Source organism: Drosophila biarmipes, chromosome 3R (genome assembly GCF_025231255.1).
Source record: "Drosophila biarmipes strain raj3 chromosome 3R, RU_DBia_V1.1, whole genome shotgun sequence".
Lineage (NCBI taxonomy): Eukaryota > Metazoa > Arthropoda > Insecta > Diptera > Drosophilidae > Drosophila > Drosophila biarmipes.
In genome coordinates this window covers 4,815,100-4,838,353 of record NC_066616.1, presented here as the reverse complement: position 1 = coordinate 4,838,353, position 23,254 = coordinate 4,815,100, and the positions used below count along the sequence as shown (strand labels likewise).

General features: G+C 42.1%; 6 protein-coding genes across 8 annotated transcripts; 1 reads left to right on the top strand and 5 right to left on the bottom strand.

Annotated features, from left to right (window-relative positions):
* Positions 1–83: 83 nt before the first annotated feature.
* LOC108027326 (evolutionarily conserved signaling intermediate in Toll pathway, mitochondrial) lies at positions 84–1,443 on the bottom strand. The gene has a single exon (XM_017098735.3). It carries the CDS (start codon positions 1,338–1,340, stop codon positions 99–101), a length of 1,242 nt encoding a protein of 413 aa, XP_016954224.1. The 5' UTR covers positions 1,341–1,443; the 3' UTR covers positions 84–98.
* A 268-nt stretch (positions 1,444–1,711) lies between these two features.
* LOC108027283 (protein dispatched) lies at positions 1,712–8,745 on the top strand. Of its 2 annotated transcripts, XM_017098671.3 has the most exons (8): positions 1,712–1,898; positions 1,988–2,241; positions 2,955–3,962; positions 4,185–4,276; positions 5,085–5,630; positions 5,703–6,341; positions 6,518–7,498; positions 7,665–8,745. In XM_017098671.3, the coding sequence occupies exons 2-8, from the start codon at positions 2,086–2,088 to the stop codon at positions 7,900–7,902; spliced, it is 3,660 nt and encodes a 1,219-aa protein (XP_016954160.1). In that variant the 5' UTR covers positions 1,712–1,898; positions 1,988–2,085; the 3' UTR covers positions 7,903–8,745. The 2 variants fall into 2 exon arrangements, with proteins under 2 accessions (XP_016954160.1, XP_016954159.1); XM_017098670.3 differs by having other exon boundaries at positions 1,712–2,241.
* On the bottom strand, positions 4,074–5,077 carry LOC108027285 (uncharacterized). The gene has a single exon (XM_017098674.3). The coding sequence runs from the start codon at positions 4,999–5,001 to the stop codon at positions 4,294–4,296; it is 708 nt and encodes a 235-aa protein (XP_016954163.1). The 5' UTR covers positions 5,002–5,077; the 3' UTR covers positions 4,074–4,293.
* Positions 8,746–8,822: 77 nt separating the features above from the next.
* LOC108027284 (farnesol dehydrogenase) lies at positions 8,823–10,192 on the bottom strand. Its single transcript, XM_017098672.3, has 2 exons — positions 9,576–10,192; positions 8,823–9,172 (listed from the first exon to the last, which is right to left on the bottom strand). The coding sequence occupies exons 1-2, from the start codon at positions 10,146–10,148 to the stop codon at positions 8,993–8,995; spliced, it is 753 nt and encodes a 250-aa protein (XP_016954161.1). The 5' UTR covers positions 10,149–10,192; the 3' UTR covers positions 8,823–8,992.
* A 3,783-nt stretch (positions 10,193–13,975) lies between these two features.
* On the bottom strand, positions 13,976–14,897 carry LOC108027460 (uncharacterized). The gene has a single exon (XM_044090861.2). It carries the CDS (start codon positions 14,796–14,798, stop codon positions 14,067–14,069), a length of 732 nt encoding a protein of 243 aa, XP_043946796.1. The 5' UTR covers positions 14,799–14,897; the 3' UTR covers positions 13,976–14,066.
* A 1,430-nt stretch (positions 14,898–16,327) lies between these two features.
* LOC108027342 (facilitated trehalose transporter Tret1) lies at positions 16,328–22,283 on the bottom strand. Of its 2 annotated transcripts, none has more exons than XM_017098756.3 (4): positions 22,104–22,283; positions 18,578–18,750; positions 17,760–18,173; positions 16,328–17,420 (listed from the first exon to the last, which is right to left on the bottom strand). In XM_017098756.3, the coding sequence occupies exons 2-4, from the start codon at positions 18,720–18,722 to the stop codon at positions 16,504–16,506; spliced, it is 1,476 nt and encodes a 491-aa protein (XP_016954245.3). In that variant the 5' UTR covers positions 18,723–18,750; positions 22,104–22,283; the 3' UTR covers positions 16,328–16,503. The 2 variants fall into 2 exon arrangements, with proteins under 2 accessions (XP_016954245.3, XP_016954244.3); XM_017098755.3 differs by lacking the exon at positions 22,104–22,283 and adding an exon at positions 19,315–19,470.
* Between the last annotated feature and the right edge of the window lie 971 nt (positions 22,284–23,254).

Genomic DNA, 23,254 nt, shown 5'->3' with positions numbered 1-23,254 from the left:
TTTACAAAAAGGTGGAAATTTTCCAGTGATCTTGAACAGCCCAACATCCAAAAACAGTTCAATCCATTTTAAAACACAGAAAATAACTCAACAATTTTTTATTCCCGTCTACTGCTTGACTGCTCATTCTGACTATGGTTCCTGCTATCACTTGTTGCTGGGACACTGGCGCCACCATCGATCTCTTCCGCCTTTGCGGGCACTTCGGACCTGAAGCGGAAGAGGACGGGCACCTCTCCTATGGAGGGATTTCCGTTCGCCTCCAGCAGGCGAATCCATGACAGCAGGGAGTCCTTCGTGGATGTTCCTGTGGCGCAGATGCCCAAGATAGTACCATCGTCCTGCTGGTGGACAGAGCGCAGTTTCCCCAGCTGGTTGTGACGCCTGGGCGGAGCTCGACCAAATAAAGGCACCTCGATGTGGGAGACGTCGTCCTCGTCCAGCTGCCGTTCATCCAACTGGGACAGGAACTCGGAGTCCGGATCGGCGCGCAGCGTGAAGTAGTTGATGCGGCGATTCCTAAGCCAGATGTGGAAGGGTCCCTCGATGTACAAGGCCTTTTGGCGGGAGTGCTCCCGTAGCAGCTTCTCCTGTTCGGGACTCATCCCGCTCACGATCCACGTCTCGTCAATGGCATCCTTCAGCTCGCTTGTCTCGAACACCGTGATTTTGGATCGCAGGTCGACCGTGCACATGCGCTCGAGCGCCAGCTTGGCCATTTCCAGGGTGTCATCCGGCACTGGATCGGGCAGAGGCCACGGAGACAGATTCTTGAACTTGGGCATCCAGTACATCATGCGCCAGTACTTCCGGAGTGGGTGTCCCTGTCTGCCGAACACGTTCAGCAGCATTGCCTCCATCTCGTGGTCGGGCATCACCCCGCAATCCTCCATCTGCTCAAGAAGATCGATGATGCACTGCTGCTGCTTGGGGTAGTGCATGAACTCCGCCTGGAACAGGTTCGTGGGTATGAACTTGCCCTTGGGCATCACGTTGATAAGGGCCTTGTAGACCTCCAGATCCCGTTCCACCCCAAAGTCAGCCATGTTCTTCAGCGCCGCGTAGATGAACTCCACATGGTTGCGCCGGTGGACGTCGCGCTCCTGGAAGATCTCCACCATGGTCAGGTAGGTGTTTTTTGTCCTGTCCTGCGCCGCAGCAAAGGGATTCCTCACAGCCGGCAGGTTTTTGGTGCCCGGCTTCTGTGCCCTGGGATTGGGATTCGGATCCGGGTTCTGTTTGGCATTGCCCTGATCCGTGGAGTAGCATCGGAGGCGGGTGGCCAGTGACTGGCGTCCATTACTGTGCAGCCGGAGCAAACACTGCACGCGGCGCAGCATTTCTTATTTATTAAAGTTCGGTTAAAGAATTTTGTAAATACGATTACAAAACATTGCAAGGCCTGCGGCTCGGCGGAACTAGTTCGTTTCGCAACACTGCCCTCGATCATATGTTTTTGCAGTGCTATCGGTCTAGCTAGCGGGAAATGTTGTACGTTTTTGGCTGGAACCAGTTACTTCAAAATAGCTTTGCGATTAGGTGTCTCCTTCATTGGGCCTTTCTTATTTCAGTATATAAGCGTGTACACTCACTTAAATTTGTAGGTTCATAAAGTTAACGCAATTTCTGAGTTAATCCTTAATTTTCCCCGCCAGAAACAGCTGTTAGGGCAGGCATCACTGCTGCGAGGATTGTTCAACACTGGCTCCTAACTCAGTGTATCCTTTGTGCTGCTTTTTGTTGTTATTCACCGTTTTCTGCATTATCCTTATTCGCATAGTTTTTGGTTGTTTTGTGTTGTTTTAGTTAGTTCCGAACCCTGAGTTGTTTGCACGGGAGCGCGCTGTTAGGAAAGGCAATCCAACAAGTGGAGCTACGCGGAGTAGCCCGACTGCCAGGTAGTATCTATAACAGAAGCAACACAATAGAACTTGGCTCCGTCCCAAGGAGCACCCCACCAGCCCAAGGTTACTCGAGACTTTTCCAGCCGCCAAAGATGCACTGATAGTAAACCCAAGGAGCACCTCTCCCCAGTATGCGAAGGGGCTAAGGCGTATTCCGGGCACGGTACCACACTCGACCGACATGCTGTGCTTCGACTCGGAGAGGATGAACTGGTACTACCACGTCCTGGCCAGGCGCCCCTACCTGGTGGTCGTCTCCATCGCCGTCTACTGCGTCGCCTGCATCATCGTGGCCTTCATCCTGAACAAGCTGCCCGACTTCAGCGATCCCACCTTGGTTCGTACAGCTTGGAAACCGCCCAATTGATCCCAAAAAACTCCACATTATGTTTACCCATGTTTACCATAATACTCTAAAAATTAGAAAAAGAGATCCAGGTTTATACGCACAGTGTAGTAAACTAGGTTTCTTGAAAATCAGTCATTAAATCGATCTCAGGAAACCTATAAAATATGATCCTAGCTCACTTTTTTCTCACATTCACTGACTCACAGAATTTGTTCAATTAATAAATACTTTAATATTATATTTATACCTTTTGTTTGTATATAAATAGTTAATTATTGTTCTTTAGTTGTGGACAGGAAATAAAAGTTTTTAAAAATAAGAGGTATTGTGAAGCAATTAACACAAAAATGATTTATGCCTTACGAATAGTAATACATATTTTGTCATAACTTTGTAATGCAATGAAAAAGAAATTTGCGATCGATAGTTTTTATATAATTCATCCATTTTTTTAGTTTCGTTCTTTACAGCTTAAAATATAATGATTAGCATTCTATTTCAAAAGTTACAATATTCTTTTTTTGGGGAAATAACAGAAAAATATTAGATGTTCTAAAACGTTTACCGTCCTTACACATTACTTTAAAGAAGGTGATATAATTGTTTCCGAACTAATCTTTTCCCACTGAAGAAAACATTTCTTTTTTTTATTGCATCACTTATGTATGCTTCCTCACTTAAACACTCCATTTTTATTACAGGGCTTCGAGACGCGCGGCACAAAAGTAGGGGAACGCCTGACAGCCTGGTACAACCTTATGCAGGAGACTGATCACCATGGGATGCTTTTCTCAAATCCGTCGGATCTGTGGGAAAAGAGGCGCGTGGAGCTGGGCTACGTGGAATCCAGACTACATCCAAATCACAAGCGACGCAAGAACAAGCACAGAAACCGAAACAAGAACAAACGTCGCAAGGAACAAAATCAGAGCAACCACGAACATCACGATGTGGCCCAAAAGATGATGCAGTTTAAAAAGCGTCTGAAGGCCACGAGTGCCCCTTCTGCAAATCTCGCTGTGGACACCTGGATGGGGGACAGCGGAGTGTTCCGTGACTACGAAATCACAAACGACAGCTCTTCCTCCTCATTGGAACCCATCCGGCGCACCGAGCAGATCGAGTATGGGCACAACACCACCTCAGTGGATGAGGACGAGCATCAGCAGCGGGTCCAGACCAAGAAAAGCACCTGGCGGCTGCTTAAACAGGCCGCCACCCTGCCCACCGATGATTGGGCGGACATGCATCGTCGCCAACCTATCGAAGGCTTCTTTTGCGATTCTTCTCCGCGAAAGGAGTACTCGCATTTTGTGGTTCGGCGCATCGGCCCCAACGCCACCGATTCGCTGTTCGACTTAAACGGCTTGCTGGCGATGTGCCAGCTGCAGGATCAGATCACGGAGGTGCCCAGCTACCGGGCTTTCTGCGAACCGGAGATGCTCACTACTGAGTGCTGCCGGCCGTGGTCGCTGCCCAACTATGCCGCCATGCTGGTTAACAAAAGTTCCTGCTTCGACCTCACCGTAGAGGATGTTACTTCGCTGCAGACACTACTCTCCGGCTGCTACACGTACTTCCACGACCTGAAGATGGACAACCACTGCAACGAAATCCCGCATTGTCGTGCTCCAGAAGAGTGCAAGCGGCATAACATCGTCTTCAACGTCCTGAATTTCCTCACCGATTTCGGATTTATGAAAGCCAATGTGAGTGATTCTAATTCTAAATTATTGCAGATTTATAGATACTACATATTACATATGTTTTAGAGACTCCTTTACTTTACTCCTTTACTTTAAACCTAACAACGCAATTACTCTAAACCTTTTAAATTTTAATGAGATACGAAAAGTTGACTTTACATTTAGTATAAGTTTTTTGAGGCTACTATATTGATATCCTTAAAATAATATTTACATTTTTTTCAGGAATCCAATGTGTACTTGAAATACGCTATGATATTTGTGCCGGTGGCCCAATCCAATCGCCTTCTGCCGCTGTTCCACGAGTGGGAAGAGGTGTAAGTTTGAATCCCTGTTAGTATTTGCGAAATTGGTAGCGATCAATGGGTGACGAGGGCATTACGCCATTCTTAGCTTTCATCAAAGCTGGGACGCATATAGTGTCAAAATAGGTGGTCATGTTGTACTTTGTGAACAGTTTGCGCAACTCGATGGCAATCCGGTCCATTGTTTGATCCTTAATCGAGGGTTCCGGATATAGGGAGCTCTTAAATGGCTCAGTTTCCTGCAAGCGATTATAATAGCAGCCATAGGTGGTCTGGTAGTCTCCATTTTCACAGGCTAAGTATTTACCACTTTTTAATCGTCGTCGACTTACAAAAGAAACGAAGTCGTTTCGCGAGTAGTCTAACATATAAACAGATTTGCGCAGATCCTTAAGAAAGCTCTTAAGAAGATTGAAATCAACAGGAGGACACATAAAGAACAGTTTGTAGATCTCCTCGTTGCACCACTTGTTGCGCTTTATGAACTGCGCATAGTCCTCGCGCCAGTCCATTGATTGGGGCCAAGTCTTTGTTATCGTCTGCACACCAGAGACTTTCAGATTTGCGGAATGGTGTCCAGTTATTAGGGCGGGGTCTTCCTGACTTTTTCTTATGGGTGGATTGTATACAGCTTTTCCGGTATGGTCCACATAGTCTGCTCTGCTGGTGCTCACAAGCATCCTAGTTCTTGGCATTAGCATTTTGACCAACTCCTTTTCCCTCTGCACTGGATTCATTTTGAAATTTTTTTGTTATTTTTATTTTGTTGATATTTTTTTGTTGTTTTTGTTTGAGCTTAAATTTATGACTGATTTTGCAGGGAGCTGCGTAACGAGCTTGTGGAAGTTATTGCGATGGACCTGGGTCTTGAGAACGAGCTTTTCAACGAGCTGCTGCTGACGGACGTCTGGCTGGTTTCCCTAGGAGGGGCCTTTGTCATGGCCAGTGTTTGGTTGTACACTGGGTCGGCATTCATCACCTTAATGTCCTGCATCGCGATATGCTTTTCCTTGGGCCTAGCGTACTTCTTCTACGCCATCGTATTCGAGTTCGAGTTCTTCCCCTACATGAACCTTCTGGCCGTTGTGGTGATAATTGGGATTGGAGCAGACGATGTGTTTTTGTTTTTGAAAATATGGCAATGTGTGTTGGCCGAGAGGTTCAGCAATCGTTGCACCTTGACCACTCAATCCCAGAGTGCTCTTCCTACGCCCCTGGAGCTCAGCGATCACACGGAGTCGCTGGAAAACATCATGGCGCTGACCATGCGCCACGCTGCTGCTTCCATGTTCGTTACTTCCCTCACCACCGCTGGCGCCTTTTACGCCTCCTACAGCAGCTCCATAACAGCCATCAAGTGCTTTGGGTAAGTTGATATTCTGGGACTGCGTTTTCAAAGAAATATTACAAATATTTCATTTTAATTTTATTCCTACAGGGTGTTTGCGGGAACCGTCGTGGTGACCAATTATCTGCTTATGATCACTTGGCTGCCCGCTTCGGTAGCCATAATGGAACGGCTTTTTGCCACCAGGATATCCTGCCGCCATCCGACGTCCCAGAAGCTGATCCATGCGTGCATGAAGTCAATTAACAGATTTTGCCAGATGTTTGAGGAGTGCATAACGCACAGCATTATGAACTACTCCTATCTGTGGTTGGTGATTTTTGGTGCTCTAGGCGCTTCCAGCGCTATAATCGTGTTCTGGTATCCAGGACTCCAGTTGCCTGAGAAATCGCACTTCCAGCTCTTCGTCTCGAGACATCCGTTTGAGATGTATTCCAGCGTGAAGCAGCAGTTCTGGTTTGAAAAACCATTGCAAGCGTATGAGAACTTCAAGATGCACATGCACTTCGTCTGGGGCGTGCAGGCTGTGGACGATGGCGACTACACGAACCCCAATTCCTATGGCAATCTACACTATGACAATAATTTTAATGTATCGAGCAGGTCAGCACAACTCTGGATCCTTAACTTTTGCCAGAGTGTGCGCCAGCAACCCTTTTACAAAGAGACCCTGGGCATGCTCTTGCCCAATTGTTTCATTGAAAATCTCATCGACTATATGAAGCGCAGGTTAGCATCAAACTTTAAAACTTTGTTTCAAAAGTTTTAGTTCAAAATATTTTAAAATTTTATAACTACAATTTTTATTTGTTCTCAGTTTTTTATAAATACAATCTTTAATAGATATATTGTAATATCGGGAAAATTACCTTCAACAAGTTTAAAAACTATATTTTACGTTTCAGATGCATAGATGATATGGACTTTACCAGGAAAGATCGTTCGCCGTGCTGCGACGCCCAGTTTCCCTTCGACCCGCACATATTCGAGTATTGCTTGCCACAGAGCATATCCAACATGTATGACACCACATTTTTCCGGCCCGGCGTGGCAGGGCCCAAGTTTGCAGATGCTCCTCGGTTGGAGCCGGAAGATTACTCAGGAATAGGCGGAAACGAGAGCGCGGAGTACAGCACGAACGGATCCACTACACCACTGTTGGTCAAAGCCCTGGTCATCGAGTTCGAGTCCAATGTGGCATACAGCACCATCTACGCAAATATCAAACAGTTTTACGAGTCTGTTGAGAACTGGTTTCAGCAGCAGTTAACCACAGCACCTCCTGAACTTCGAGGAGGATGGTTCACCAGCGACCTAAAGTTCTACAATGTGCAGGACACACTTTCAAATGACACATTGATTGCCATTTGTCTGGCAATGGCTGCGTCCCTTGCAGTGCTGCTGTGCTTTACGGTCAACATACTGATTTCCATTTACGCCGTGCTAACAGTGTCGCTGAGCATTTTTAACACCGTGGCGGTGCTCATCCTGCTTGGCTGGCAGCTTAACATTTTGGAGAGCATTGCGGTGAGTACAGCCATAGGACTGGCTGTGGATTTTAGCCTACACTACGGCATCCACTACCGGATGTCCCCAGTAAAGGAGAGGTTAGCAGCCACTCAGTTTGTACTTTCGCGCATTATTGGACCGACTGTGATGGCGGCCACCACGACGGGGCTGGCAGGCGGCATCATGATGGCATCCAATATTCTGCCCTACATACAGATCGGCGTCTTCCTGGTCGTGGTCATGATCGTCAGCTGGTTCTACGCCACTTTTTTCCTGATGAGTCTGCTGCGTGTGGCTGGTCCGCAGCATGGTTTTCTGGAGCTTAAGTGGCCGCTGTGGAACAAGCGGAACAGTGCCAGCAGCAAGTTCTATGAGCGGTAAGATTTTTATTGTATTTACCCTGTTGAACAGATTCAGTTAGTGCGTTTGACCTTTGCAACTTCGTTAGAAGGCGAATTAATATTTGCTGCAATTACTTTCTCGAACACTTATAATTTATATATATTTTTTTAAAACATTTAAAAACTTGTATTGCCTCTGCAGGAAACCCAGCCAGGTGATCGCCAGCGAGCAGCTGCTGACCCCCACCAGCTCGGCCATCGTGGAGCTGGCCAACTCGGAGACGCACGAACTGGAGTCCTTGAACTCCAACAGCCTGATAAAAACTATTTCGGGCACCGAAAGCGCCCACGCACTGTCCTCGCTCCCGAGAGACTTCGAGCACTCGTTCCAGACGCTGCACGAATGCAAATATCAAACGTATCCGTCTACATCCAATTGAGTTAGTTACTATAGCCGGCCAGAGCGCGTTGTTGTTGCCAGGGTGGATCAGGCGACTGCATTTTATACAGGGTAAGGCGGCACAGAAGCCTGCCCGAGATACATTTATATATACATATACAAACCTTGTGTCGGCATATTTAGTTTTAAAATGTGCTGGCCGAGGCATATGTACGTTGTGCGAGTTCTACATTGATATACTCTAGATATATGTGTAATTGTACTTGGTAGACTTAAGCGAAGCGAAATCTTGTAAACTCTCCTTAGTGTGCTATTTCCAAAAGACTTCAGACGGTTGCAATATGCTTTTTTTATTTTGTTATTGCACGTTTGATGCTCCAGCCAAGTGAATACAATTTGAAACTGAAGCAATTAGCGGAGGTACTGGTTCGTCTTTGTCGGTAGGACTGTACGATGACGGTATTATTAGTTTTTAGCCAAACGTTTCAACGCTGTTTACGTACTTAACTGTAATCAAAACTATTTATACTCTGGATTTTTATTAGGTGTTAAGTTGGGCCGCAAAGTTGGCACCAGCAAGATATAGTTACTTTATATGATAGTTATGTGCGCAGAGAATATGTGTTGTCTATTCTAGTTGTATGCGTTCAAAACAAAAACAAAAAACACAAAACAAACACACACGCACTCACGTTTGTAATAACCATGTAACTGTGATACAGAAGGTGAGACACTTAAAGAAATCGGTGTTTATACAGACATAGTGTATACCCGTAATCCATGACGTATTGTAATTACCTGCAACTAAAAGGCCCTGTACTTCCTTCATTGAACTTATGTGTTGAAGTGATTAAATAAATAATACTTGTAAAACCACTATAAATATATTGGCAAGTTCATTTATCTTACATAGAAGTAATTAAAAACTGGGAATCGAGTACCTCCCTTACACTGGAAATGTTTATTTAGGTTCTCTCTGTAAACCAGATTCCTGGTAGGCTTTATTTACATCAATCTGGATTTCACAATAACAGAATGTTTTCATTGCTACTGTCCACCTTCCATTTTGGATTGCTGATACAAATCAGTCGTTTATAGCTGCGACACTTCCAGTTCCTCCAAGGCATCATTTAAAACGATTCACCGATTGGCTTGATGGTCAGCTCATGGATCTGCACGTTGGGAGGCGTTTGGATGCAGTAGGAAACTGCATCGGCTACATCCTCAGCACGCAACATGGGGAAGTTTGGTATGATCTCCTTGATTTTTTCATCAATGATTTCAGTGTCAACGGCTCCGGGGCTAATGCTCTACAAGAGAAATAATTAAATTATCAATTTAAATGACAGAAACATCATCAGAGTATTTATTCTGCTAGGAGCTGATAGAATTAAACCATTCAGATAGTCTCACCAACTTTTTTATGATATGATATTTTGCTCAATAACGATCAACTTACTATAATACTTGTTCCTTAAATAAACATTTAGTTTTTTTGTCTCTAGAGACATTTGTTGTTCTTGTGCGAGCCAAAATAATACTACGTTAAGCAAAAGTGACATTACCATTTAATAGATAAGGGAAATTTCATTTGTCATTTTGGTATTATTGATAGCGCTATCTTTTATTTCAAACAAAATTCGCGATCAGAAAAGCAACTAAACAAAACAAAACGATGAAAGAACAAAAGACATCGAATTTATAATAGCTCACCGTAATCTTGGTCTGCGTCTTCTTCTGCTGGAACTCCTGTCGCAGGACCTCCACCAAAGCGGTTACCGCAAACTTGGATGGAGCGTACATCTTGAAACCAAAGCCTGGCATAACGGGAATCTTGTGGCCCACAATGCTATTGATAACCACCACATGGCCATCGGTGACGTTGCGCTTCTGCTGCGACCTGAAGGCCTCGCGGGCGCACCACACGAATCCCAGGACATTGGTGTCCAGCACGGATCGCATGTCGGCAGCATTGTCGGCATCCGTGATCAGCGAACCAGTGGTAATGCCCGCGTTGTTCACCAAGACGTCCGCCCCACCGAGAGTCTCATCTATCCATGCGAACGCATCGACCACCTGCTGCTCCACGCTGACGTCACACTTGCGGCCATGGAATTTCGCCTGCTGATCCGCAGGCAGGGATTCCTTCAGCTGCTTCAAACGCTCCTCCCGGCGGGCCAAGCCCACGACGACCAAGCCCTTCGCCACCAAATCCTTGCAGCAGGCCGCCCCGATCCCAGAGCTAGCCCCCGTAACCACAGCAACGCGATTTGACCAACGATCCATTCTATTTTTCCGTAAGTATTGCGAGTAGAAAATTCCCTCAAACTGAAGTGCTTGGTCATGCCATTTATAGCCTCCTCCAGCTTTTTCGCCACCAAAAGCTTTCGCTCAACGGGCAATTAATGTTAAGAGAGCTGCACGATTATACATAGCAATGATATCGATCTGACTTGTCATCGTGCGAAGAGAAGATAGCAAAAAAAAGAGCTAGAAACTTCCAGAGCTAAAAAAGCTCCATACAGAAGTAAGCTTTCCGACCCCATAAAGTATATTTATTCTTGATCAGGATCACCAGCCGGGTCGATCTAGCGAAGTCCGTCTATGCGTCCGTTCGTATGAACGCTGAGATCTCGGAAACTATAAGAGCTAGAGGAGTCAGACTTGACATGCAGGTTTCTGGGCTTCCTGCGCAGCGCAAGTTTGTTTCAGTGGGGTTTCACGCCCACTATAACGCTCACAATCCGAGAGAATCTGTAGCGCCTACCGTTTTTAAGACAGAAAACAAACAATAATCAAGTGCCCTGCGGTGGACACGATGTCAGGTGAACGGTTCTTTTAAATTGAAAGTGAAAGTAAAATGTATGTAAACATGAAGCATGACCGGTGGGACGCTCCCTACATGGACATCCTGCCGGGCGCGTCAAGGAAAGTTAACTCTGGACCAAAGCAGCATTTTCGACGTGCTAAGGCCGTGTCTAGAAGCGCTCAAACCCTTATAGAAAAAATAAATGCAAAATATTGCCGACATGTAAAAACAAGTTTTTTTCAAGATTTCCAATAGGGAAAGGACCTTCTGGTTCTGCTTCTCTACAAGCATGTTTTATGTCACTTCTAAGGAACTTCCAGAAGTTACTTCGGCGACACTTCCACTTCGACATTCACTTCGGCGATATCGCATTCGGATCGGGGAAGTTTTAATAGGTCATTATTTGTTTTTAATTTCCAGGTTAAGGTAAAAAATTGAGAAAGTGTTTTGTGTGTTTTTTAATATTATTGCATTGTTTTTTATTTCGCTAAGGGTGAAGCTAATACTTTTATCTGTTAAAATTGCATATGCTTTAAAAATGTCAAAATTTGATGAATTATAAGGCTCATTAAAAAGTGAACATTTTCTTTCTCTTAAATTTGGTTAATTACGACTTACGACGAATTTCAATTGAGAAGTAAAAGTTTTTAGTTTTTACAAATGAATACAATTCCTCCTTATCATAAAGTTGTCGACTAAATATGTATATGCTTGCTTTCTTTTGACGGTATAACTCTTTTCAGCACGTCTCTTATAAATTAGGGAAGCAGCATTATTTGATTTTTTAACCTGTTTTTTTTATAATTTGCAGGTCATTTTCAAAACGGAAATCTTATTGTTTCTATTGACCCAAAGGATTTTGCTTCCTCGTGAATATAGAGCAAGTAATGAAAATTACAAGTCATGAAGAGAATACTTCTATAACAAAAACTATTAAAAGATCCAGTTCGTCCAATAAGCTGGACTCACGAAAATATTCGTTCGGCCAAGATTTTTTAAATTTAGAAGCTCGTTTGAAAGCTCACCAATTTTCCAGGATATTAGGGAATATTGTTCTCCCATTTTTTTACCCAAGATTTAAGGAGGGTCCTTACTACTCCAAAGCAAACAACATGCATATAGTCTAACCCAACTTGTTTAACAATATCTATAGAAAGTTTTTCTCAAATTGTTAATTCTTTCCTGCTATGATGTTCAGGTTGACTTCTGCTTCTAAATGAGCTGTTATCGCGAAAAGGGCCCATTCCAACTTTTAAAAAAACAACTCGTTTTTTTACCATTTTCCCCTTCTAAAGGCACCTTGTGCAGGAATAATAGCCTGAATGTCCCTTTTTTGCCAAATCAAATGATCGGGCTGGAGCATTCATAATAAAGCATCTGATGCCTACGCTGTATACTTTATATTTTACTGGAACGCAGTTTCTGAAAGTCCCTTTACTTCATTTATTCACTCAGGTAGTCAGCGTTTTCCGGCTTTGAATAACCCTATCAACAAAACATTTCACAATATGGGCCAAACGGTTTTAAACGAACTTTTACATAAAGGCAAGACATCAACATTTACATTTATATTAATTATTTCTGATTCATAATCAATTAATGTTAAAAAATCTGTACGCACGTCAGACAAGCCATAATGAGTATAAAAGCCGTCACCCATATTTCGGCCTACAACTTCTTTCGGTGTCTTCTTCAAGGTTCGCGAATCTCATATAAATTTTTCTCAATATTATTAAAAGTTCATTTAATACAAGCAATATTTTGTAAATACGCAAATTGAAGAAAAAAAATTTAACTCGCGAAACAAAGTGACGCTTAGTCGAAATATAAAAGCGTAGGTTAGAGCTTTTTTTCTTTCTTCTTCGCGATCTTTTTTTTTAGCAAGCGAGCGTTGTTTCTGAACATACAGTGAACTATCTATTTAGTGAACCTTTAAGTAACGAGGGCCGAAAACATAAGGTTCACAGAAGCAACTGTCTTAAGTATTTTATTTATTATGAATATTATTTTCTCTTTACTTTTTGAATATTATTAATATTATATTAAATGTAAACTTATTTAATCTACCAATTATTGTTGATATAAATTATTCCCAAAAATTGTTTTTCTTATAAAATATTTTACCTTATTAATTTTAAGTATATATTAATATATAAAATATATTTACCATATTATTGTTCTAAATATTATATACAGAAAAAATAATTGGTTAAATAAAAAAGGGTTTACTCTTGTGTTTTGATTCGAACACTGTACCTGCTGAGACACAGTCTGGACGCCAAAAAAATAGACAACCAAGAGCAAAAACCATGTTTTCAAATTCCATTCTATCTTCTTTTGCCGGCCATAATTTTGTTTTTTTTTTTTTAATTGTGTGCTATCGTCTAACTATCGTCCAGAAGTGTCTCAGAAGTTACTTCTTCGCGATCGAAATGTGTGCTATCCTTTCTATGCCTTTCTATCGCTCAAAAGTGACTTAGAAGTTACTTCTACGCGATATATGTATATTTTGTTTCTACGCAAACTAGTCTCTCAGTTTTAAAGCTATCGGGCTGAAACTTTTCCAAAAGCCGGAACGGACAACTAAATCATATAGCTCCCATAGGAACTAGTATTTTCCCACTAATTTCCCGATTGTTCCTATGACAGCTATATGATATAGTCGTTTTTTATTTTTTTTAACATATACCTTTCTAAGCTTGGATATAACATTTTTAAATTAGTTCTGAATTTCGAATTAAATTTTATCAAAATCGGTCGACTATATCATATAGGAACAATCGGAAATTAGTCGGTAAACATGATATGATATCTTTAGTGTTTTTTAACATAAAACCTTATAAGCTTGAAAATAACACTTTTTAATTAGCTCTGAATTTCGAATTAAATTTTATTAAAATCGGACGACTACATCATATAGCTGTCATAGGAACGATCGGATAATTTGAGGGAAATAATGTGAAACAAATTATAGCTTTGGGGCTCTTTTTTATATTTTTAATAATTTCGAATTCAATTTAATAAAATTATTGATTATTTTTTATAACTGCAAGGATATACAAACTTCGACTTGCCGAAGTTAACTTCCGTTCTTGTTCAGAATAGTTTTCTTAATTCTAGATATTTATTCCTATTTATAAGCTATTTTGCCGTAAATTTAAGAAACAATTTGTAGTTATTTTCAGAATGTGCTTCAATAAACTTAAGAAAATTATTTACTTTGAAAAATTTACTTATTTACATTAAAACATGGCTCATAAGAGCTTATGGTATTGATCGAGGTGATTGAATTACACAGTGCAAATAACGGGTAATGCGTATTTATTTAATCACAATTGCTATATCAGTAAAATTTTACGAACCCTAAGCAATTATCGCGGTGAACTGAGTTCCATTTAATGCTTGCGAAGGGTGTAGCGATCGATCGGTCCCGATGGCATTATACCATCCTTGGCCTTTATCAACGCTGGGAGGCAGATAGTGTCGTAATATGTGGTAAGATTGTACTTGGTGAACAGTTTGCGCATCTCCTTGGCAAATTTGTCAATGTCCATCTTCTTGCTACTTGGCTCTGGTTCCAGAATAAGGTTCGACTTGAACGGATCCTCCTCCTGAATGCGGTTGTGATAATTGCCATAGGTCGTCTGATAGTCAATGCCGTCAGCGTCGAGCCGTATTCTTTGCTTTCGCTGGCTTTTGAGCGACTTGTACTGGTTGGGTGAGTAGTCCGAGATGTACGTAGTTTTGAGCAGGTCCCGGAGATATTCCTTGATTTGGTGGTAGTCGACGGGCGGGTGCACAAAAAAGAGCTTGTAAATCTCCTCGTTGCACCACTTGTTGCGCTTGACGAACTGGGCGTACTCCTCACGCCAGTCCATGGATCGTGGCCATGTCCTCGTCTTCAACTCCTGCCCCCGAACTTTCAGATTGTTTGCGTAATGGCCCGAAATCAGAGCAGGATCCGTTTGCCGCCGAAACGCGGTGACGGTTCGGTTAGGCTTATCGCCCGTGTAGTCCTTGTAGAACGCTTGAGTGGTGGTAATGTCCTTGCAGCACCTTGGCAGTATGGTGTCCAGAAAGATCAAATCCATTTCGGCTAACGCGTCATCTTTTGAGCTCTGAGTCATCCTGGACACACAGTTTTTTAGTTTTTTGTGTTTCTGTATTTTTGTTATCTAGACAATGGTATGCTTGGTTAATTAAGATTAACTTATGCCGGGCTACATAGTTTTGTAAATGGTGTCTCAAATAGCAAGATACTTGATATATAGCTGAGGTTAATTTACTTTTGTATTTGGTTGTTGTATATGGTGATATTAACATAATAACATTAGGTAACTCATCAGCGTTTATGTTCTTACAAGAAATCACTCCTGATATTAAAATTTATAATTAAATTTTATTTTAATTCAGGCTTGATTTGTAAAAATAATAAATATAAGATAGATTTGCATTGAACTTTTCTAATCGTACCGATATTTTTAAAATGGTTTGTATGTATCATGCACCTGCGATGTTTACCGAACTTGGCTTGCATTCAATTTATATTTTAAAGTTAAATTTAATAAAAACGAAGCTTCGCGGCGATTTCAGCCGAGAGCCAAATAAATTTCACTGCATATTTTCGGGGATTCGATTAAATATTTGTTTTTCAGGAACTTGTTTGTACCGACCTTGTTTTCCTGTTGTTGGACCCCCTAGCTCAGTGCTTGGAGTTCCTCCGCGATGGTGCTGATGCGTCCCTGAAGATCCTCGGCTGCTGTTGATTAAGTCAATAAGCTTTGCCATAATCGCATTATTAAACAATCCATTAATTGAGCTTACAGATCCTTGGAGTCCACGCCCAATCTAACGCGCTCAGAATGCTAGGTGACCAAGTTTTTTGCTAAACAACTAAAATTCAGGTTCTGATTCTATTAGTGCTTATAAATACATCAGTCGTATCACGCCTAGAAAAAATCGCAATAGTTTACGCCTCAGACACTTGTATACCCTTGCAGAGGGTATAATGATTTCAGTCAACGCAGTGAAGGAGTCGTTTCCGACCCCACTCGACACTAGACGAGTCGATCGAGCCATGTCCGTCCGTCTGTCTGTCCGTTTCTACGCAAGCTAGTCTCTCAGTTATCTCAGCTATCGGGCTGAAACTTTCCCAAAAGTCTTCTTTATATTGCAGGTAAAACCATTTTTTAATTAGAAAACTGAATTTCGAATTAAATTTTATCAAAATCGGATGACTATATCATATAGCTGCCATAAAAACAATCTGAAAATTAGTGGTAAAATAACATGAAAAAATTATATCTCTGGTGTTTTTTAACATATTCAATTTCGAATTCAATTTAATAAAAATCGGACTATCCTAACATATAGATGTAAAAAAAGGTCTACAAATAAGAATGAAATAATTTCTTTTTAATATCACTGAAATCAGCAACAATTCTTAAAAATTGTACATGGTGTTACTAAAGTTGATTATTTCTCATACCTGCAAGGGTATACAAACTTCGGCTTGCCGAAGTTAATTTCCTTTCTTGTTCAATATTTTTTCAGTGTAAATATTATATAATTTGGTTGGTTTATCTGATAGTCGAACCACTTAACTATTGCGTTCTCTTTTGTTTTGTTATCCATTTTTTACACCAGTAAAACCGCCTTTTGAGCTTTATAATAATTATTATTACTAACCTCTTGTTTACAAATTAACAGGAAAACGTGTAACAATTGAGTTCAGGCTTACAAACTAACCAATAAAATACTTGCGAATTGACCTTAGACGTACGCTAAAGATCACTATGGAATCAAGGGCACTTAAAATACAGAATCAGCTTCCTAGTTACGCTTGCCGTTGAGTCGATCCTGGATCTCCTGCAGACTGAGGCCCTTCGTCTCCATCACAACGAAGAGGACGAAGAAGAATGCCACCACCATGCAGACGGCAAAGAGCCAGAAGGCGTAGTATGATCCCAGCGCGTCCAGGCTGGGGTAGAAGAAGGTGACCAGGAAGCCCAGGGTCCAGCAGGTGCTGGCCACCACTGAGGACGCCGCCGACTTGATGTTCGCCGGAAACATCTCTCCAAGCACCGCCCACGGAAGCGGTCCAAAGCCCGTGCAGTACACAATGTTGTATATGATCAGGGCAGGAACCGGCATCCAAACCACGCTGGAGATGTCGCCTTTAACCAGCTGCATGTAGAAGAATCCTCCGAGGGCCGCCAGTCCGATAGACATCACACTGGAGGACGTCAGCAACATGACCTTCCTGCCCAGGCGATCGGCCACCAAAGGAGTCAGTGCCGAGGAGCCCACCTGGACACAGCCGATGATAATGGTCGCGATGGCGGGATCGAGCCCGGTGTTGGCACTAGCGAAGATCGACTGGCTGTTAAAAAGCACCACGTTGATGCCCGACAACTGCTGGAAGGAGATCAAGCCGGCACAAATGAACAGGGCCCTGCGGTTGCCTGCGTTCTTAAACAGATCCATCATTGTGCCCTTGTTGGCCATCGCCTCCTCCACGTTGGCCTGGATCTCGGCCATCTCGTCGTGCACGCCCTCGGAACTCTGGCCTCGGAGGAATTGCAGCGACTTCAGGGCCTCCGACTTGCGACCCTTTCCGGCAAGGTAGTAGGGACTCTCGGGCATCAGGTAGAAGACCACGTCGAAGGCCACGGGCACCACAATGCAGCACCACTGCAGAGCTTGGTAGGAAACATACGGTCCGATGGCGTAGACATACAGGATTCCAGCTGAGGAAAAAATTGCATTCAAAATGAGATCGCGCAATAACGAGCAATAATAGCATTATAGTCGACATTTATAATAATGACACAAACTATCCCTGGTAGCCTTTCAAATTAAATTTTTACTTCAAATATTATTTCCAAGCCACTTTATACATATTACCAATATTTTTTGCTTCTTGACTTGGAAAAATATGTTGTGACCTAGTCTTAGTGACTTAGGAGGAATTAAAATTTAAATAGTTTATATACTCTTTAAAGTCCAAAATATTTTTATATTAAGTAGTTGATTTCATTTGATAATTTCATAATTAACGGAATCTCATAACTGTTTGTTGGACTTACCCACAATGAAGAGCTGCATCAGGGATCCGGTAGCACCGCGCACATTGTCCGTGGAGATCTCACCCACGTACATTGGCTGCACGGTCATCACGAAGCCGACGCCGAAGCCTTGAATCAGTCGAGACATGTAGAGGATCCACACCTGGGAGGCCACCATGTTCAAGCCGAAGGCCAGGACGAAGAAGAGGCTGCTGGAGAGCAGCACCCACTTCCGACCAATGCGGTCGGCCAATGGACCGGCCACGAAGGGCGCCACCAGGGCTCCGACGGCAATCAGGGACGAGATCCAGGCATCTTCATCGGAGGTGATGGGTCTGCTCAGCGGCGAGTCCGAAGTGTCCTCAGCCTTGAGCTTGGGTCCAATAGGAGAGGTCCATCCAAGGGTGGTGCCCACCACAAATGCGGATAAGTTGGCTAAATAGATAAACAAAAAAGTATTTATATCACTTAAATGTTTTAATTTACAATCTTATATGTTTCATTTACTTATTTGATTTTGCTTCCCTGCTGTTTTTTGTTGGTATTTTTATTCTAAAATTTATAATTATTTCTCAAAAAACAAATGCCAAAATCCCTGGGATGGAAATATAAAAAATAACATCTTAAATATATATCGTGGGAATGACCGAAAAGTACGTATATGTTTGTTTCAACAAATGTATTTTTAGATTTTTTTCCGAAATGTTAAATGTATTGCTTTTTCAAGAATTCATGTATGTCTAAACGTAAATGTTTTGTATTGGAGTAAACCCTGTTACTATACTTAATACTTGATTTATTTCATTAGCTAAAAATTAGCTACCGCATTTTGCACTCACCTGCCACGGCAGCCAGAAAAATGCGACCGGACTTGACCGGTTCGGGAGCCATATTTCGAGTGTTTCCTTCGCTTATCTGAAACGTACTGACTTCCGTGTAGGAATACTGCACTCCGCTCTCCTCCTCGCGGCTTAATGAGGGCATCTGGCCGACTTGAAGTGTACAGAAGCAGCTGCAAGAGCGTGAGAGTGAAAAAGCGAAAGTGCCTCATTAGCAATTCAGTTGACTTGGATTAATGATGCTATCCCCATTTGTAATTCAATCGGGTGCAAGTTCAAACGGTCAGAACTTGGCCCTGACTTGATTTCTTTGGGCCATGACTAAAACGTCACCATATGCGAGGAAGCCCAAAACATTCCCATCATCGCGTCCCCATTCAGCAACTCTTCATCACATTATCCGCCACTTTTTAAATCATCACGTTATCGAATCATTATCCGGTAAAATCTATACTCATCGTTTGGAGTTCATAATACAGCAAAAAGTTAAACGAAGGCGGAACTGCAGTCTGTTCATTATTTAATGCGATAAATTACCAAATTATTTTAATTGAGCTATGAACAATTTAATTCTGTCGCATTGGCGAAGCTAATTAATTTATTTATTTGTATCTGCTATGTAATCACGGCTGACACTTTTCGCAGTAATGATTACGACACCACGTCACTAGCAGCGGGATTTAATCACTTTGCCTCTGGGGACTAAACTTATGGTCGTCACTTGTGCACATCCTTACAGAAAAAATCCTTCAAAACGAAGTAAATCCCACTCGAGCAGGATCCGCAGTTAAAATTGAAACCGATGTCGCCTCCCTGGAGAACTGTAATGCTGCTCGGACCGCCGAATCGCGCGAATTTAAAGATTTTCCACCTTATATGGCAGGCATTCGAAATCAATACACGTCCAGTAATGCTCACCGACACTCGACTTGACGAGTGCTCTTACACGTGCATTATCTTATCAGGGTAGCGCCTCCCGTTCCAGGGCGAACCCATCCATAGGCTATTGGGCAGCGAATAGTGTATGTAGTATCATCGGGGCTGCCTTCTCCCGATCCACACTCTCTCCGGCATTGGCATCGGATCGAAATCTCAATATTTTTGTTGTGCCTTGTTTTGGTCGGAGTGGCGCTATTTGTGTGCATTTTGCACTTGAACTGGCCCATATACGTATTCCCACATATGTAATCTGATAAGGTGGTACAGCAAAGCGGTGCCCCAATCTCAATTTGTTTGCTAGCCGACCCACCGGCAAAAGGGCGACCGGCCCACTTCAGTCCTAGCAGGTGTACTTTGAAAAAAAGGGCCTTACTATGTTCAAAAATCCATAGAAATCTCTTTAATTCACGTTTCAACCGAACGTAATGTCTTGTATGGTCCAGAATATTTTGATACTTCGAGTAAACGTTTTAAAAGCAAACCGGGTAGTTTTAGTTATAATTTTAGTCCACACATAACTTTTAATAATATTTTATATTATAGTTTTTGTTATAAAAATAACCGTTCCATTTTTTCTGTGCAAATATGTGTCCCTATAGGGCGGAAAACCAATTACTAATCTTCAAGTGGACGCCCCGTAACCCACCCTATTTCTAAGTAAAAACAAATGTCACCCAACGCGTAAATACAGCTTTGATTACGATCCGTTATTATTAAGTAATTTCCGATGCACTTCTACGGCACTGTCCTTGGATTTACTTAGTTGGTTCCAGATCGAAGGTGGTGACACAATTCCTGTGACCAAGGCGAGACACGTGAAGGGGGTAAAAGCCTCTTGGAACAGCGCCGATTGTCATATCTGCCTGAGGCAGTATCTCAACAAGTCAGTGGTCCGGAAACACCTGGGCTAACACTCAAGTTTGATCCCGCTATTGCAAATTTTCCTCAGAAAATAAATCTCCCTACTCAAACTGTAATTATTACGCAAAGGATTAATTATATTTTCTGACATTGAAACCTTATTGTTTACTTGGAGGTTTTGACTTTCTGCAAGCGCCAACCAATACTAGTCAATTTTATTTATGAAAGATTGTAGTACATATTGCGTTTGTTATTAATTTATGGACCTTCTTCAGAGAATTCCTTCGTGGGGTTTCGCTAATAAGTCAAACTGATTTTTCTAATCTCCAAAATCGGACAAAAACCTAGAAATGTATTAAACGCCGATTGATAAGACTTTCGAATAATTCGGACACATAATTTTATTAACTTCTTCCTCTAAAGGTTTTCTTAGTCATTCTGCAAAACGGCTATTTGTGCTTGCTAAACAAATGTGTTTTAAAAGTATTGTTGTTTTAGTACGGTTGATAGTGTTGGCTTTTTAATTACATAGCCTGACAGACAAAAGGGGCGTTCTTAAAACTGCTATCAGGGTGGAAATACACCAATCTTTAATATATAAGGCAATAAAAAAAGCCAAATGTGCTATACAATTAATAGCAGACTAAGACAGATCACTTGTTTAGTGACGAGGCAGACATTGTAGACATGTCAATTTGATAACACACTATTCCACCGCCTCCAAAATTAAGTGTTTTTCCCCTGATTAAGTAAATAGGTACGATTCCAAACGTTGGCTAAGTACACAGAAATATCTGGCATCTAATGGTGATACGTTGAGTGACAGCCGTTGATTACCAAATAAATCGTGGAGTTGGCTATAATCTTTGAAGGCTCTTCCTGTTTTTTACCCTTTCAGAGAACCGTTATTGCTGGCAGTTTTTTTTCTAGGTATTAACTAGTCCATATGTACAGTTTAAATTCGACTTTTGTATAGTTTATCTTAACTTTTATCTGAGTGCAAAACAACTAAGACAATTTAAATGTAATATTTCAACTTCGTGTAAGTTACTTTTTTAAGTTGGTAATTCAAATGCCTATATATATTTTAAATATTTTATACTTTTGTCGTCATTTTAAAGTGTCTGAGCATTTTAACCATTTTTAAATAGTTAAAGTAAGGAAAAGTTTCATTATTCAAAAAATAGTTGTAAAAGTTTAAAGCGAAAAATGTAAGGAAATACTTTTATAAGCAAAAATCTTACCAAAATCAAGGCGATTTAATATCACATTATTAAACTTCTTAAAAAATTGGAAAGGATATTTAATTTTGTAATAAAAATATCACTATTAAATTAAAGTAGCGCTATGACAAGGAATCTGATTTTTGATATCCTTAAACAAATAAAAGAAATCAGAAACTTACTGAACCCTAAGGACACCAAACGGAATAAATCACGACACAATGTGGACCGATCGCTTCGAAACCAGATGGAGACTAATGAAAGTGGTAACAGGTCGATTTGGGGAAACTTTATCTCCCCAACTTCGCTCATGTTCACTGCGATAATACGTTTGATGTGGGCCCTAATCGGAGCACAAGTTATAATCATATTTGATATTTATAATAATTCAAGGCGACACTCGATGATCAATTTATCAGCACTCGGCAGCGGTGTATCAAGTCAATGGCAGCCGTGTACGAGCACTCTGGCGATACACCTATTAACTAGGGCGTCTGACTTACCCATTTTGAAGCCGAAATTATCAATTAGTGGGCAATCAATGAAACACTGTCTGCCCGCAGCACGGGGCGAATACGTAATGTGCGAATTAATTTAGTTCTGGGCTGCACAGAGATCAGAGCTAACTGTTTGGCTGGGCCGCCGGAATCGAAGTGATGTCGGACCGCGGGTGTTCTGACGCTTTTGTTGGGCATGCAAAATTATGACAGACGCATTTATACTCGTACTTAGCGCTGTGAGGCTAGATAATACAGTTCCACACACAGCGGAGGAAGCTCACTCACACTCGTCCCGCTGTAGAGAACCAGACTTATCGCAGACATGGGCAACTATCATATCGAATTAAGCGCGACCGTTGAACCAAGCTCGTCCGAGAGAGTTGAGCCCGGATTCATTCGATTTTTATCAGCGCTTTGTGTGCCTAGTCGGCAATTGGTCTCTGCGCTCGCCTTTTTTTGACACAGAAAAACAAACAAACCCATAAAAACACACTTGAGGTCGGCTAAGGTGTTCACAGACCTCTAGTTCCGGACAGTGGCGTGGAAAACTTTAGAGTAATTTGGCCGATCGGTATCTGCGGCCGCCGCGGAGTGAGTCAGCGTTGAGGAAGTTAATTAGCATGCAGCAGGCCCGATTCAGGGGACTGACTTATCCGATGGCTTATCGATACAGTTAGTACATACTCAATTAACTCGCTTGGCTAGTCGGCGAGCAACGTGCGTGCCCCGCACATCTGCTAATTAAAATGTCTCCGGGGTAGGCACTTAAGTGTCTTATATCGGCGTGGGATTCTGGAGACGCCAGCCGGAACAGGCCTTACATACGGCATGATATACATGGGAATTACAGGCCAGAGGTGCGTTTATTTACGACGTTCTGCTAAATTTAAACCGTGAAAGTGAGCTGCATTTGGGGGCTTGAATAATTATAAAGCAGTACGTGTGTTACAAACTGGTTATTAGGTCTTGAAAAATCTCTAAGTGCGTTACAATGAATTGTTGTTTTGTGCAAATGGGAAAACAGGAGGCTCGCTTCGTTGCCAATTTGGTAACCAGTTGCGATTTGCTGGGTTCCCCTTTCGGAATGTTCTCCCAAAAATAGCTTGATCAAAATTGTCGCGTTACAGTAATTGTAGTTTATATCAATATTTACC